At 37.0% G+C, this 16,982-nt stretch overlaps 1 protein-coding gene across 1 annotated transcript; it reads right to left on the minus strand.

Moving 5' to 3' along the window:
* Positions 1-1,003: 1,003 nt before the first annotated feature.
* On the minus strand, positions 1,004-16,693 carry adgrl4 (adhesion G protein-coupled receptor L4). Its single transcript, XM_029430373.1, has 16 exons — positions 16,563-16,693; positions 16,019-16,159; positions 12,099-12,248; positions 11,255-11,404; positions 10,810-10,880; positions 9,693-9,860; positions 8,912-9,095; positions 8,645-8,758; positions 7,946-8,145; positions 6,206-6,385; positions 4,774-4,977; positions 3,166-3,386; positions 2,559-2,625; positions 2,344-2,435; positions 1,990-2,158; positions 1,004-1,508 (listed from the first exon to the last, which is right to left on the minus strand). The coding sequence occupies exons 1-16, from the start codon at positions 16,672-16,674 to the stop codon at positions 1,446-1,448; spliced, it is 2,286 nt and encodes a 761-aa protein (XP_029286233.1). The 5' UTR covers positions 16,675-16,693; the 3' UTR covers positions 1,004-1,445.
* Positions 16,694-16,982: the final 289 nt, after the last annotated feature.

Below are 16,982 nucleotides of genomic sequence, written 5' to 3' on the forward strand. Positions count from 1 at the left end.
TTAGTCATGTCATGATCTAAAAGTTCAGGAGCACATTTTTCACCCAAAGCTCGTTATTTCTCGTACATTCTGTATTTTCTCTCTACTTTTTACAATACTGAGGCTGGAGGAAACTTTTGTTTCCTGGAGCTCGAGTACCGCTACAATAAGTCTACGTCTAGCAGGGCTGTTTACAGACTTGTTGAGTCATCGTCAGCTATAGTTGTTATTCTGATTGTGTCGAAGTCAAACAATTCAAAGCTTCTACTACACTAAACAAAGTAGAGAAAGAGAGCAATAAAACAGAGAAATAGACCTTCAGTACCTGCAAGTCAATTATTGCCCCAAAAAAGAGACAACCCAATTTGTTTTCATTTATTCAGTCAATAAATATAAATATAATAATTTTAAAGTACACTGATGAATAATAAGTTAACACATATTTAAGGATATTTCCTGTACTGTGAAGGCTCAGCTCTGTGAGGTGGGTTACATTGTTGTACTTATTACTTATTATTTGGGAGTCAGACGATTTAAAAATATAGAAAGTCACAATATAAGCAAATTTACTGTAGATGGGAAGATAATTTATAATGTCAGTAAATGAATACATGTGCTTTATTGTCCAACGCGAGGCTCCTTAAAGTCAGCATGACAAGGCCTTAAAGGGCTACAACAAAGCTCATATGGAACAATATGCTACAAACATGAAATACGAGGAGTGTTTGTCTGACTTTTTGTAAGTCTCAGCTAAATGAACTGTAATGTAATGATCATGCAGAGAAATATAAAAATCAGAAAGTGTTTGTGCTGTGAGTTTGTGTTAAATGTTCAGTGGAAAGTCTGTTCCTCATTATGTCCAACAGATGGAGCCATTGACCTACCAAACTGTCATCATGGAAGAGAGCGACGGCACTCACAGCGATTCATATTTAATATACTGTACACTTATGTGTGTGATGATCATAAAAGGGAGGGTGAAGAACGCGTTGAACAAGACCATTGATTTTGCACTCAAAAGAAGTAATCAGCACAGATATGCTTTAATTTGCCACATTCATTTTTAATAATTTACAAGTCAATTTCAAGAAACACAAGAAAGGAACAAAGACAGCCGACAGCGTCGTGTAATGCCGATTACTGCGTTAAATTAAACTGAAAATACACTCAGAAGAAAGTCTTGTGTGAAAATGTTGATAGAGAAGTCTGCATTATACAGAAGATCCTGAACATAAAACATATACACATGAAGTATAGATGATGACTATTAAAAGGGAAACAAGACGTTTGGAAATGACAAGTGCTGCCTGTTCTCATTTATTAGACATCTGTACTGAACAATTCCTCCCACATTGTTATTTTTTTCAAAATAGAAAGCATGAGTCACATGATATTGTCAAGCTGTAGTGTGGATTATTATTTTACAAGTGCAGGTGATCGGGCTTTGCTCGCATTAATGCATTAATTCATCTCAGGCATTCAAAACAACACGGCACGTTTTTGAAAAGCCTGTAGTACTCCTCCTGAATCTGGAAGACACATTCAAGAAGGATTTAGATGAAAACATATATAAAAAAATATATATAACATAATATAAAATACTGTAATGTATAATAATATACTATAATATATAATATATTGTAATATAATATAGTATAATATAATACTTTTATATTAAAATGCTGCGTTAATAAATCAGTATGTGTGTGTGTGTGTGTGTGTGTGTGTGTGTGTGTGTGTGTGTGTGTGTGTGTGTGTGTGTGTGTGTGTGTGTGGATGGATAGATTAATATAACACTCTGAATGAGGACATAATGAATAATATTATTGTTGATACGCTAAGTACATTTTGATGCTAATACTCGTGTACTTTTACTAACTGTAAGTAAGCTTTTGAATCCAGGACATTTACTTATAATGAAGTATGTTTTCATTGAGGTATCGCTACTTTAACAAAATATATCAATACTTCTTCTATTATCTCATAGTAATTTACAATGACACTTGTTACCTTTCTGGACAGGACGCAGAGGAAGATGAAGATGAACATCCCCTGGAAGGCGTTGGCGATGGTGAACAGATAAGCGGTGAGAGTGGTCTCATTGAGGATGTGCAGCACTCCCAAGGTCCAGGTGGCTCCCAGCACGAACAGCAGAGCCAAGGCTCCACGGGCACAGGACCTGAGGGTGACAACACAGACTTTAACACGGTGATTGCAAAAAAAAAAACCTTTTTCAACAAACAACTACTTTGAATGGTAAACAAGGACACTACATGATACCAAACGAATCCACCAGTTAAGGACATTACAGCTTGATTTTCAATATTCTTTTGATCTTCTCTACAAGAGTACAGATAATCCTACCTGATGTTTTCATAGTGGCTGATTTCAGGCTTTTTCACAGCAGTATGCCGGTACACTTTGTAGATGATTACTCCGAAAGCCAAGAGATTAACCTTTAGTGGAGACCGACCAAAACAAACATGACAAACTAACATGATCAAATGGATATCCATCTTTCAAACAATCCCTATTTGATGATTCCAATGAATCTTTTAACAGTCATTTTCAGATCTTACCAGAATGATCAAAGACGCCGGCCCAATGAAACTCCATATGAAGTGGTTTTCTGTGCTCAGCCAACACCTGCAATACAAATATAGAAAGTGTTATTTAGCAAACATTGTTATTGACTGAATGTGTGTTTTTTTCATCTCTTTGTTGCAATAATCCCTCTTCCTGCAAATCAATACCCTTTATCATTTTACGTCTAATCTAGCCTGATCTTAATTATGACCGTTGTGTATGAGCTCGTAAATACCTTTCTTATCTTACGAGAACAAAAACAATTGGTTAGAAAAGCTACCTCTGCTCACTTATTTTTTTATTCATAACCTCAATCCTTTAATTATATTTTTTACAATGATAAACAACAGACTTACTTGTATTTATAGATTTATGTTCAAACTCTCCATGGTACCCAAAACCTTTTTTAGATTTACTCTGTACAAGACAGTCTCAGCATCTTTCTACTCCTTTATGTTCCCACAGGACAAATGTAATCTCCGTCCTCTTGTATTTATAATTAATGTAATTTGTTTATCTTTCTCGCCTCAAAAATGCAGGAATTTGTTTGAAGAAGAGGTGTTTGAAAAAGCCTTTGTCTTCCCACCTCGTTTCACTTACACTTTATCAGTGCCATAATACTTGGAGCCGAGTGTTGCCGAGATTGCCACCACCACAGCCGGGCTTCCGTAGCCGAAGATGTAAAAGTTGCGGTGCAGGAAGCCTTTGTTGTAGATGACGCCAACAACTATTAAGTACAGATGGATGCCCTCGATGCACATCCAGGCAAAGGCCGCGAGGAAGAAATAGTGCAGCAGCCCTGCAATAACAGAGCAGAAAAGCTGCCAAGAAACAGACAAAAGAGCAGAGAGGGAGAGAAGGAGACAGAGATATCACAATTTTATGATGTTTTTGATTTGTTTGTTCTTTTAGCTAAATTAATGAGATGTATTTCTCATTTTAAAGCATTTTTTATGTCAAAGAAGCCTTTAAATTAACATAAATAATTATCTGGTTCAACAAAAGACCCTGTCACACATATCCATATGACAGAAACGTATGCCGGCGCATACGAAAATCTGTCAGAGTCCAAATACGTCCAACTGTTCATCGGATCGGAAAAGTGAACATATACAGATACGCATGTCTAACCTATTGATATCGTATCACTTACTAATACAAAATGTATCAGACGAATACCCAACAAATGCATAAGATATACAAAGATATGGCGTATACAAAATATCGGCAACACGCTGGTGTACGTTGATATAAGGTAAGGTACAAGTAGTATGCGTTAAGAGCTCACTGTGTTACGCTGGGGTGCGTTGTTGAACGCTGATGTTTTGAGCATGTTCAAAATTACTGGACGTACCCGACGTGTGCTTCATAAGATATGCAGACGTTACGTGACGTTAGACATACGTGAATACGGAATACGTACGTGAATATTTACCTACGTAAATATAGTACGTAAATACCTACGTGACTACGTTAGAGGAACGTTAGATATAGGCTACGTCTGCTGACGGTGAATCCTACAACCAATGTATTGATAACGAGTGGATACCCTATTCCTACCTTATGTTAAGATGATGCCTGACGACGGAGTAACTTATTAAACGTGTTTCTACAGTACAGCTAGCGTTCAGCATGTTAGCCGTTCTCCAGCATGACGTGAACCAGATGGCACTTTTCCAGCTCCGTTGGCCAGACGCTCTGATACGTTTTAAATAGGTAAGTGATACGCTATCAATGTTTGACATACGTATAATAATTTGTTATGTATTCGTTATGTATACGTCAGCTACAACACCGCTGTGGAAAAGTTGGACGTATTTGGACTCTGACACATTTTGAGCTACTTTTCATACACGCCGGCATGTTTCTGCCGTACTGAACTGTGTGACAGGGCCGCATGTCTGGCGTGTTCGTCGTAACGTCTGCGTCCTTCAAACGATCACAATTTACCCTTAATTTATATCAACCTATTGCCGATATTTTGTATGCGCCGGTATATGTTTCTGTCATACGGATGTGTGACAGGGCCTTAAAAAGCAAGTTAAAGTGGAAGTAAGAGAAATAAAAGTGTGCTATACCATCCCATGTACTCTTACAGCTCAAATGAGAATAGTTTTTAATCAATGAAATCCCAGAATAGTGGCTCAGGCGTGCACCAAACACAAACAGGAGATTTCCTTTGTTTCACTGGGTTCATCGGGAGCTCACCTTGTGTGTGTTCATGTTGATCCCCACCAGGAAGACGAACTCGGCCATGAAGAGGCTGCAGCACAGGTTCTTGTGGATAGTGGTTCTGGTGCTCTGGATCTCACTGAAGAACCAGAAGGTGAAGATGCACATGGACAGACAGATGAGGGAGATGATCATCCCCAGCTGGGTGATCCTGGTCAGGACGGTGTAGTGGGCCACCAGCTGAGAAGCGAATGGAAAGGGAGGCGTTTCATTCACGGTTTCATGGTACGCTGAAGTTGTGATTTGTTGTTTTCTGCTCGGAATCATTCGATATAACATGAGGGAGTACAGGCTGAAGTTATTGGACATCTCTGGACATCATCTAATCTGGTCAGATGTCAGCCAGTTGATACAGAAAAAGGTTTTGCATGATTTATTTTAAATAATTAATTGTTAAGTTTCTTTTTCTTTCTTTTGGCAAATTAATTCTTCATTTCTAAATACACTTCTTGATTTTGTTAAAGCCAAATCCCTAAAGGAAATGTAGGAATTTAAGGGCACTGCTGAGTGCTGTAAAAGTTGTGGGTGGATATCTCCCACAGTTTCTTTGCCATCCATTCTGTACAGTGAGTCACATTGCCTTTAGGAGCTATTACGCCTTAACAGAGTTTCTTTGTTTTTGATTTGGACTTTTTGTGTTGGATGAAATGCTTTCTCACAACTTCTCAGAGAAAGTTCATATATATATATATATATATATGTATATGTATATGTATATTTATATATAAAATCTTACGTATAAAAAACTTTTTGGCCTTCAAAAACCTTGTTCTAAATTATCTATTTATTAATCTAAATTATGGCAAAATATAAAGAGTAATAAAATGTATTATATTTTAGTATTAATTATTGTAATAATTTTCAAGATACTGGAAGAGAATTGATCGAGAACATTCTTCTTTCCTAAAATGAATAAAATATTTATTTTCTAAACATTGGATTATGTGTCTCAAATAGTTCTTAGCTCAAAAGTTGACTTTTATTTGGAGAGACATGTTTTTCAGAGGACATCAACAATATATGATCTGAGCACAATACGGATTATATAAGTAATAAAATAAATATCTTAATATAAAACCGCTTATTTTAAGCATTAAATAGTAAACATATTACATTCCTCAGTGAGGTTAGATTAATAATTAGTTGTATAGTTACAGTATGATTAGTCAAAGATCTAAGGTTTAATATTCTGTATCTATTGTATAAAATTTCAATAATAAAACATTTTCTTTTCAGATCCACATACGAGGTTCAACACTTACCCTCTTTAAAAATAAATGTGTTCACCATGATCAGCCTTTTTTTTTTTTACATTTGAATAAATAATGTAAAGCCCTAGTGGATAAATGTAAAAAAGGAAATACCTTTTCACAGTATTGTACTGTATTTCTAATATATGATCACTCACATTGGCTCGCCCTGAGGACATGAGGATGGCGAAGTGAGTGAGGTGGTTGCACGAGCAGGTGGTTGCGTTGCTGGTGAAGTGGACAGTCTTGCAGCCGCGAGTGGCCCAGTGGCCCTGCAGGCTGTCCGGCTCGTACTCCCAGAAGGCGCACGTGGTCACATCAGCTGTAGTGTCTATGGGCTTCAGAGGATAGAGAGGAACGCTGTTAACTTATTAGCTGTTGTACTGTACTGTGACACCACAACAGGGGTTTTAAAATAGATTATGCAGGTAATATCAAAATAACACTTACAATTAATAACTATCTATCAAAAGTTTGAGCGCATCTGATTTTAAAATGTTATTTTAGTGTCATTTTTATAGGTTGTCCAATTATAGCTGTGTTTTGCATTGACTTTTCTTACCATATTTTCTCACAATCTTTATACTCACTTATTATCATGCATGACTTTGGGTCAAAATGAATGTCTGGGTCATGTGCAATGTCGCTAACTGTGGGTGTTTTTTGTGGGAAAGCAGATCTCAATGGGACGTACAAATGTACAGCAGTCCAAATGATCATTAAAATTCATATGAACGTATTCAAAGCAGAGGTCAACTGATTTTCCATTAATTATTATGTGCAATTCTACTTGAGTTAAAGTGATCCACACAACAATAACATTTTCAGTAAAAATGAACACTGGCATGAATAAATTAAATAAAACAAAGATGTGCTTTAGTGTTAGTATTTTCAGCTTGAGGTTTATTCTGTAAATCTTTAAACTTGGATTTGTATCCAGTCCAATTGGTTTAATGTTTATGATTTTTTTCTTGTGTAAAAAATATTTAATTTATATCTTTAAATCACTACATTTTTCTTTCAAATGAATACATGCCGAGTGTGTCAGAATAATACTGAACAGGTGTAAACATTTAAAAAAAATAATCTACACGGGAAAACACCACTTTGCTCGCAGAAAGTATTTGCACAGAAATGGAGCCAAAATTATTGATTGTTGCTCTTTAAAGGCAATTTACAGAAGATTTTCACTGCTCAACATAAATCATCACCTCCTTTGTTAGGCTTAAGCCTCAAGGGTCCAACAAAAATAATGATTTCACTTTCTCATACATTTTAATTATCTTAAAAGAAAATACCAGTACATTAACTTTTAGGGTTATTTCCCTCATTACTCTGCTTTCCTCCGTCATCTATTCACCTTTCCTCTTCTACTTCCCCTTAACGTGGAGGTCATTACAAGAAATACATGGGACAATATCTTAAAATTTCATTTAAAAAAACCTTACACAAAGCACTAACTACTCCTCCCATGTGAGTTTTTTTATTTTATTTGACTTTAATGGAAATTCTGCCCGTTATCGAGTTACTGCGGTTCAGTGTGGGAATAAGTAAGCTGTTCTTCACAGCAACAGAGAACGCAATGATGTTCTTCAGTTTAACAAAAATATGTATGATGAGATATTGATGTTTCAAACTGAACACGATCCTATTGGAAGCTACTGCAACGTCGATACATGAATGATATACGACACAGTAAAGGGAAAACATCTACATTTGCGTTCAGATTTGGCAAAAAATAGAAAAAACTCAATTTAATAAGAACAATTCTACTTTAGTTTCATCCACCAGCAACTGTATAACTGGGTAAAAACACTGACTCTCTGAAGAAGCATGCATTTCAAAAGGTATACATTACAATGCAGCCAGTCTCAGCACTGTATCCTGTTTATCTTTACCTTGTTGTGTCTCAGAGTGAAGGTGACATGGTCAAGTTGGTATACGTCAGCAGGTTTGACAGCTGCTGCTACGACTTGGGAGTTGACAGTGATTTCCCCAGTCTCTGCATACCGCGAGTAGTCGGTGACACCTGGGTCGCTGCTCGGCTTCAGGATGTCACCGATGCTGTCATATCGCACAAACACCGCTGACACACTTCCTGATGGACAAAAAAAAAAGTTTAACAAAGATGGGAGGAAGTCAGATTGACTTACTTTATATTTAATCAAACTTTGCCAGTCAATTGGCCCATAAAATAATTTAATGTCATTGATTGTCTTTATTGTTTTGATCTGCTTCTGCATGGATTAATGTTGGATTTGATTTAAATCTAAACTAGTTTATAAAGAAGCATGTTGCTGCATGTTGCTTGTGCTGTTGCCATAAGCACGAGGTAGACTTATCATATTGTATTGCTCAGATTTTATTGGAGCGCATATATGCCCCTGAAGGCATCAGCAAAAAAACTTTACATCATTATAATTTGATATCTAGAGGGGAAAAAAAATCAAATATGAATACTTAATTTTTCTTTGGCGTACAGTATACGGTATGTGGCATATGGCAACACATAGCAAAACAGTACTCCCTGTACACCCAAGCACGCAGATGGTCTCAGATTCTACCATCCTTTAAACATGTAAACTAGGCTACTTTACCATTTCTGTCCTCCAATGGGCTCAGTTTGGGATTTAGATCGATGTGATCTCCACCCATGGAAACAGACAGTTTGGCTTTTGTGTGACGAGCGTCAAAGACGAAGAGTTTGAATTCTGTGGTTGAGGAGAAAAAGAAGTCAGGGATGTCGAGGAACTAAAATATGAAAATGACAATTATCCAAAACCTCACTTTTCTCAGCACAGGTGGTAATAAATGGCATGGAAATTTAATATAATCGGAGCGCCCTGTGTTAATAATTATCTCACCCATTTCTGTGGCTTTGATTTCAAGCTCAGTTGGAGTTTTGTAGTTGTTAGCCAGAGTCAGAGCACTTTCTTCAACAGCATGTAGCAGCTTGGTGATGGTATGTTCCCGACGTTCTTCTTTCATTCGGCTCCAAGCCACCAGTTCATCCTTCTCCACCAAGTTGTTTACTGCTTTCACTAATTTCTGTAGAAAAGCAGATTTATCCGTGTGACATGTGTGTGACAGTTGAGCATGTAACATATGCCTGTACTGCAATATTTGTTTGACGAGGTATGAATAGAAGATTTAGGTTTGTCTGAAGTTTCAATAATTACTGGATATGATGTCTTTTATTATGTTTGTGCACATAGAAACCATAGTTACCATAGATACTTCTATATTATTGAATCATATGATAGGTAGATGGATAAAACTGTCCACAGCGCAAGTGAGGCGTTAGAGAATGTTGATAGAGAGAAAGATACTTTATTGATCCCGAGGGAAATTTAGGCATCCAGCAGGTGTCCCATAATGGTCAACTTTTGAGGAAAACAATACGTTATTCTTTTTTTTTTCTAAAGACATTACATATCAGCACAAAATAACATCAGCTTGCACCTTCAATATTAAAGTACTGACGTCTCTAAATTGTCTTGCAATGCACAGCACACAATAAGGAGGAACAGGATTGTAAGCGGTGCCTCTTTTCTTCTTCTTCCCTAAACCAGTTCAAAGCATAACTGCATTTCAGGCAGAAGTCCAAATGCTGATTGAGAAACAAGAATGGTAAACAAAGATTACTGTAAGAGTTGAGTTGATGACGGATGGTTTGACAGTGGAGTCAGTCAGTGTTGACGCAGATCGACACAAGACCTCCACATATGCCATCACTTGCACTGAGGTGAGTTCGCCGGACGTCTGCTTGACAATTTCCTTCAGTAGACTCTGGGGCTGCGTGAAGTTGCTCATCTAGGATGGAAGGGAGGATGGGGGGAGTATTTGAATAAGAGTATTTAATGATATAACATCCTGTCCTTTGATGTAGAACTGTCGATGTGTTTTTGTTGGATCCAGACTGTGAAAATTTAGCAAGTTGGAGATTCCCCACAAGGAGGAGCTGTTTGGTCATTCTCAGAACAGACGTTGCTACCTATAGATTAACACTTCAGACGTGCCAATATCACCTGTTACAAATAATGAAAGAAATACAAATGTGCTCTCTTTTAGTAATTTCATTATTTCTATAGCTTATTGCTGCAACATGCCCATATGCACTATCATATATGTGTATGTATATATTTGTTTTAATTGTGTTATGTGTGTTGTACCTTTGCTGTGCTTGGAGAAGCCAATGACACATTTCCACTGAGGTGGACAATAAAGTCAATCTAATCTAATCTAATCTAAGAGATAATGACATTTTAACACAACCTGCAGGAAATGAGTGTTGCTTTCGTAGACATGCAATCTGATTTTGTATCTATTATGTATCTATTTCTTTCCCTTTCTAAACGTCTATGAACTGAGCTGAACATTCAGCCTATGTTAACTTTATAAATGATCACTTAACCAGAGTTCAATATTTTAATCTCATTCCTTCTCCAGTAACCAGGAGGGCCATCCTGGAGAAAAGAGGATGCACAATGATACTCTGTGCAGTGCAAACATATTCTGCAGAAAAGTATTATATGCTCGAGTTAAAAATGTTTTAAAAAGCCCTGAATAGAAGATCCAAAACTGCGTGTTTGAAACGGCTCGTACAACAAGTGCCAGTCGGATAAAAGTGGCTGGTGTTGTGTGTCCTTGTAACTGAACAATATTATTTCAGCCTGTTATATTTTATGTTCATTGTATTTCTCTCCAACAGAGGGCAGTGTCATCATATCTATTTTTCAAAATCCTGAGGAGGGGTACTTACATATTCAAGTGTTTTGTTGACAGTCTGTGTGATGCACCCGATGTTGTCGTGGCAGTATTTTTGGGGATGCTCTGGAAAACAACAATTACCTTAAGTATCTCTTTGATTGCTGATTTCTTTTTACATTATTTCACCAGTATAAAGCATGTTACAGTAAAGTCTCTAAATTGCATAAAACATTTAGACATAACCTCACATGGCACTCTTTGTGATCAACTCATCTTAAAACATAAGAAAACATAAGATTGCACCGTTCACTTGATGCATTGCATCGTAGATTTCCTCAACAAATCAGTAAAATTCAGTCCTGTGTTGTGAGTCTGACAGAGAAAGTAAAAAAAGAAAAGAAAAGAGAGCTGAAGAAAGATGTATGTCCTTGGATGTAAGTACCAGTTGTGTGTGTGTGTGTATGTGTGCTTGTGAGCTCTTCCATCCTCATACCCACCTTTACATCTTACACCTCTCTCTGGATGAAAGTGCTTAGTGCCTGAAGTTGGGATGTAATCACGCTGACAGGTGCAATAGAAAGATCCATTCGTATTATGGCAGTGTGAGTTTGGTCCACAGACATGTCCTGACTTGCATTCATCAATATCTGAAAGGTGCAAATGAAGAATTCAGCGCCAATACAAGATCAACTCAATGTGATTTAAAGTCCCACTCTGAACATAACATAATGAAAACAATGAATAAATACAGACACATGCTTTTATGTCTCCAACAGTATTTCTACCTCAAAATTAGAGAAAGTGATGCTGGAAAGTAAAGTAAAAATTTCATTCAGATAAAGAATGTGGCATCAGTAGTCCCCCACATTACATTTAATACACTGTATCATTGATTTTGGAAGAGAAACTGAAATTCTTGCATGCATGTTAGGCATTTGAATATTCATAAATCAGCTTCTAAAATCAGGTACGTGCTTCTTGCACTGTAATAAATTATGTGTGCCACCCACTTGGATATCTGCAGGAATACTTTATGCCACAACATGGGATTAAGGTGTTGTTCTTCTATTGCAAATGGAGCAAAAGATCTCTGGTGGTTACTCAGAATAGCAGATGGGAAGGAAGTGAAAGGCCGAGGGGAAGAATCACCCCCAACACGTTCATCCTCCTCAGTGCAGTAAAAGAGAAAACAGTTCACACACACACATAATCCTGACGACCTCACAGCGGTGTGGTTGGTAACTACCTAGTGGTATGTGAGGTCCTCTGTCAGTGCGTGTGTACGTGACCAAAACTGATGCCTGTACATTTACAATACTGCGCGAGTGAATAGAACATTACCGATGCATTCAGTGCCATCGTTGGGCAGGAAGTTTGAATGTCCTGTCGATGTGTATCCAGAGACACATTTACAGTAGTAGCTGCCCACTGTGTTGGTGCAGTTCCCCCTGTCTCCGCAGATATTAGTCACATTCTGGCACTCGTTGTCATCTGTGGTGAAAAAGACCAGGATAGAGAGAAAACTGGGTTAGTTGCTGGAGAAAAACAAATAAAAAAACTCACATCAAAGAAATTGGATGAGAAAAGACAAAAGATTACCACAAAAAAAAAAAAAGAAATATTATGACCACAAAAATAAACTGTTCAAGACGACTAAGGCAACTACAAATGTATGGAAACGTATTTAGTTAACAAAAATTAACTAACTCAGCTAGTAACTCTTGATTATATAACCCTTTATTTGGACAAGGATATGTTTTACTCTTGGACACTGTTAAAGTGTTGATCTATTCATGAAGATTAATGCTTTATTTACAGTATGTTCTTCGAATAATTGTACTGTAATAGTTTCCTTCTTACTTTTGTTCGGTCTACCATGTCTCGGTCCTCCTTCTGCTACATTTCCCATAAGGCCTTTCAATATTCTCTAGAGAAATTCCTGAAAGTGTTGCAATTAGCTGCTCTGTAAGTTTCTGTTGGAGATATTTGGAGATAATTGTGGTTGAGTACTGACAAAGCATCAGTGCAAGTTTATCAGAATGATATCTTTCCTTACCCAAAAAAAAAAGCTGCACATTTTGTGGCTGAATTGCATTTTGGTCTGCAGCTGGTGAAGAAAATAGAAATCTCTGCTCTGCTTCTGCAACAATACATTTCTTGAACATTATGCAAACAATGTCCGTGCTATCAGAAAGAGCTCTTACAAACACTGATGTTAATCCTTTATGTTTAACTTAATATAGTGCAGTTAAGCTATCTCTGCTTGAATAAAAAAAAGATAGCACCACAAAACATCAGAATTAGCATGACGTGCTTGAGACAGCATTTCCTAACATGAATGTTTCCCGAAAAAATAAACCAGACGAGTATTAAAACTGATGATTTGGGATGATTATTTCTAGAGTAAATGTGGATTTCCTATATTAATCCATGTATTAATGTCCAGAAAACTAACTCCATACAATCACCACATCATTTCCAGATGTAACAGGCAATTTGGCTTTTTTTTTGGCTTTGAGTTCACACACTTTGACTTACAATTATCTTACAATTGAAGAACTTCATTTTGATCCTGATCCTGGAGTTGATTTGAAATTGATGAAGCTCAGTTGTGGCCTTTTTCTCCGCTAAGTGAGTCCTGGCTTGATTAAAGCCGGCTGGCTCTAACTGCTTTGCAATTTGTATTGTTCACATGTGTGATTGTTGAGCAGTTGTTTGCAATTGTGGAAGAAGTATTTAGATATTTTACTTAAATTAAAGTAGCAATATTGCAGTGTAAAAAATACTCTGTATTAGAAGCAAAATACACTTAAAGATCCAAAAGTAAAAGTACTCACTATGCAGAATGGCCCATTTCAGAATCATATATATTATATTAATGTGCTGGGCTCATTTTAATTACTTCATATACTGCTGGGTAGCTTAATTCATAATAATACATCATCATTAATTGGTTGATTTATATTTTGTATTAATAATTTAATCCTGCCAAGTAACTTTAGTTATCAAAAATATTTTATATTTGCCTCGAAAATGTAATAGTAGTAGTTCTGTATAAAATCTCATAAAATGGAAATACTCAAGAAATTGCCAAGTACCTCGAGATTGTACTTGACAAAGCACAGTACTTGAATAAATGTACTTAGTTACATTCCACCACTGGTTGTTTGCCTTTGATTTTGAGAAACTGAAATGACTAAGAATATTTTTCTCTTTATTGCCCCGGGTTTAGAAAGCACCAGATACAGAGCAGTTTGCTGTGAAGGCTGCTCGGGGCCCACGCATTATAGAAAGTGCTGTGCAGCTTTATTCTGGAACACACCTTCCGTCTCTGGTCTTTCACTTTATTGGAAATGACCTGTTAAGACTTTCCACTGTTGTTTACTCTATGATGGACGCATAGCTCTTCCTCTCCTCTGTACTTTTTTTTCACAGAAGCTGTCCGGGAAGGGAAATCCTCTGCTCTGATGAGAGAGGTGACTGTATTCAAAGGGGAAATACCTCCATAACACACGGGACCCTTGAGCCGTCATTATAGCACAAACAATGTATCCACATGTTTTATGACTCACTTTTAAGTACACAGTAGAGAGTACTTTTGTCACTTTGGTTTTGAAAAAAACAAAAAACACTGAGTGGATCTTAGCAATTGCATGAATTACTTTTTTTTTGCATTCTTTTAACCCTCATCCTACAAACGCATTTAACATACAAGGACTACCGACTGGGGACCCCAAGAATAAATCACTTTAAGAAATAAAGATCATAGCAAAAATGATAACTTTTTTGTTGTCAAAACATTATTAGTTAATATCATCTGAAGAAAATAAAAGTATAATTATTTTAGGAAGGTTACAGTAAATTGGGATGAAATCTGTGCCCATACCCCCCTGATAGTGTGTGATACTTTAAATTAGGACTTATGGCAAACATGTTATCTATCTATTATATTGTATCTATTAAAACTGCATAAGCTGCAAGTGGGTGCTTTTGACATACCATACATTTTAGTATTTTAAAATGCCCTAATTAAAACAAAAAACTGAAAGCAATGTTTTGAAGTCATTTGGAACAATTTGATTGACGACGTCATGAAAAGTTGGAATGATAGAATAAAGATCCAATAAGATATGACAAAAGGTACAGCTCTGGGGTCTGTGGCGACCCCAGTTTGGAAGTATGAGGGTTGAACTTTTAATAGCAGTTCAGTCTTTACATACAAAACAAAATGTAATGTAGCATGGCCTAATTCATGGCATAAACTGTGACATTTCACTAATACTCACTTTTTTGAATTAAACTAACTCACACACCAAATAAAACAAATTATTTTTAAATCTGCTACTACATAAGGACACCATTAACGTTGAACTTCATTCTGCCTTTTTGTTTAAAGATCCTTACCCACAGTGTTTGTACTGCTCAGGTTCTGAGTTACTTTTAGCCCTTGAAATATGTAAGCTGTACTGTGATTGTGATCGTTGGTCAGGAAACAAAATCAGTTCCAGGAATTCTAAACAGCCCAGAAACATAACAGGAGTAACAATGCTGACTGACTGAGAGGCAACGCTGGCCATTAAAAACGTTAATAATAAAGCTGTATCGTGCTATCGAGATATCTTTTCACATTGCAGTATTTTCCCTCCAATTCATTCTCATTGGGGTGAGCTGCCAACTAGCTGGTGGGAAATACAAAACACGTAAGTTCCAAAACACCACAGCAGGTCCAACAAATAGAAACTGTGTCCCAAAAAGGTTACGTATACCATTATTGAACATAATATGAGTTTATTAGGGCTCATCATCTCAAATGTTTTAGATAATAAGAGGACAAACAGTTGCAGTAGAGCAATACTGTACAAAACATGCTGATTTGTGTCGATCAAATGACCACAGATGGAGATTTGTATACATTTATGTGTAGCCCTTTTTAAATTTAGCTAAAGATTGACTGGTTTTAGGTCACTTGCAAGCATCTTAAGAAGCTTTAACACATCTAGTGCCTGATATATTTGTAACTGCTACATCATATTGACTTTGCAGTGCACAGGCAACCACCATGCTCTAAAACATGTTAAATTAACCCACATGTGTACAAATGTTGGCCTCATGCTTCTGTCTGCTTAGATGTTAAGCAGCCACAAACAACAAGCGCTTCCTAGAATAGTCGAGGTTTCCAAGACAGCTACACACAAGGTTGTACTTTTGCATCTTTGTAGGTACTTCAAAACATATAAGTGTCTATGTATATTTATATTCACCATTGCAAAACTTTTTTCCATCTCCGGTATATCCATGATTGCAGAAGCAGGCATCGTTTGATCCGTTCAGGGCCTTGCATGTTGCATGTTGGTGACAAGAATCACAAAGGCTGCATGGGTCCATCAGACTGGAGAGCCATGCTGCGTAGACACAAGTACCATACACAGGCGTGTGTTAGTTTAACTTATACCATGAAAGTAATAGTCCAAATCATTTTGTGATGCCACTGCTGCTTCTTTTAGCATGTGTGGCTCCAGTAAAAATTGCATTTTTAACTCTGGGATATGTAACCACACAGGATCCACTGAACTACTCCAATGAACCACAGTAGATACACATTTAGAATACAGCTTATGTAGCAATACAAACATTGAAAAAAAACATTAAATATCATTTTAAAATCATTTAGAAATCTCATATCAAACTCAACTGCTGCCCCAAACCCATCATAGCTAATATGTAGACTCCATAAACACAGATACATCTACCATCCGTCTCCCAATAAGACACCTGTCATGCTAGAGGAGAGATTAGCTCACGTACCTGTTAAAAGTACAAGTTTCATTGGTGACTTGAGCAAAGACTCCATACTTGCGCTGGTCTGGATTCTACTTTTAGCACAGACTGTGGTGGGCTGGCTGGTGACGTAGTCCATTTCCTTGCATCAGTCTTCCTGTTTCCCTAACCCTGGCCCTTCCTGTCTTGATCTTTAATCTGCTTTGAAAAACACTGCAGCCTGGTTGCTTCACTAAACCACTCCAACTGACACCACCCAACACACTTTTTTCATTTGGTTCCACTTTACAACGAGTCTAAAAGAAGTTTTATCAGCGTTCAGTAACTTTCTTCTTTTTTTGCATTGTTGACACTGTGACCCATGTCGCCATTTTGAAAGCCTGCACGCTATTGTTCTCACTTCAACACGTACAGCCGGCTGTGTAAACACAGGGAGAAACAACACTA

The sequence above is a fragment of the Cottoperca gobio genome, chromosome 4 (genome assembly GCF_900634415.1).
Source record: "Cottoperca gobio chromosome 4, fCotGob3.1, whole genome shotgun sequence".
NCBI lineage: Eukaryota > Metazoa > Chordata > Actinopteri > Perciformes > Bovichtidae > Cottoperca > Cottoperca gobio.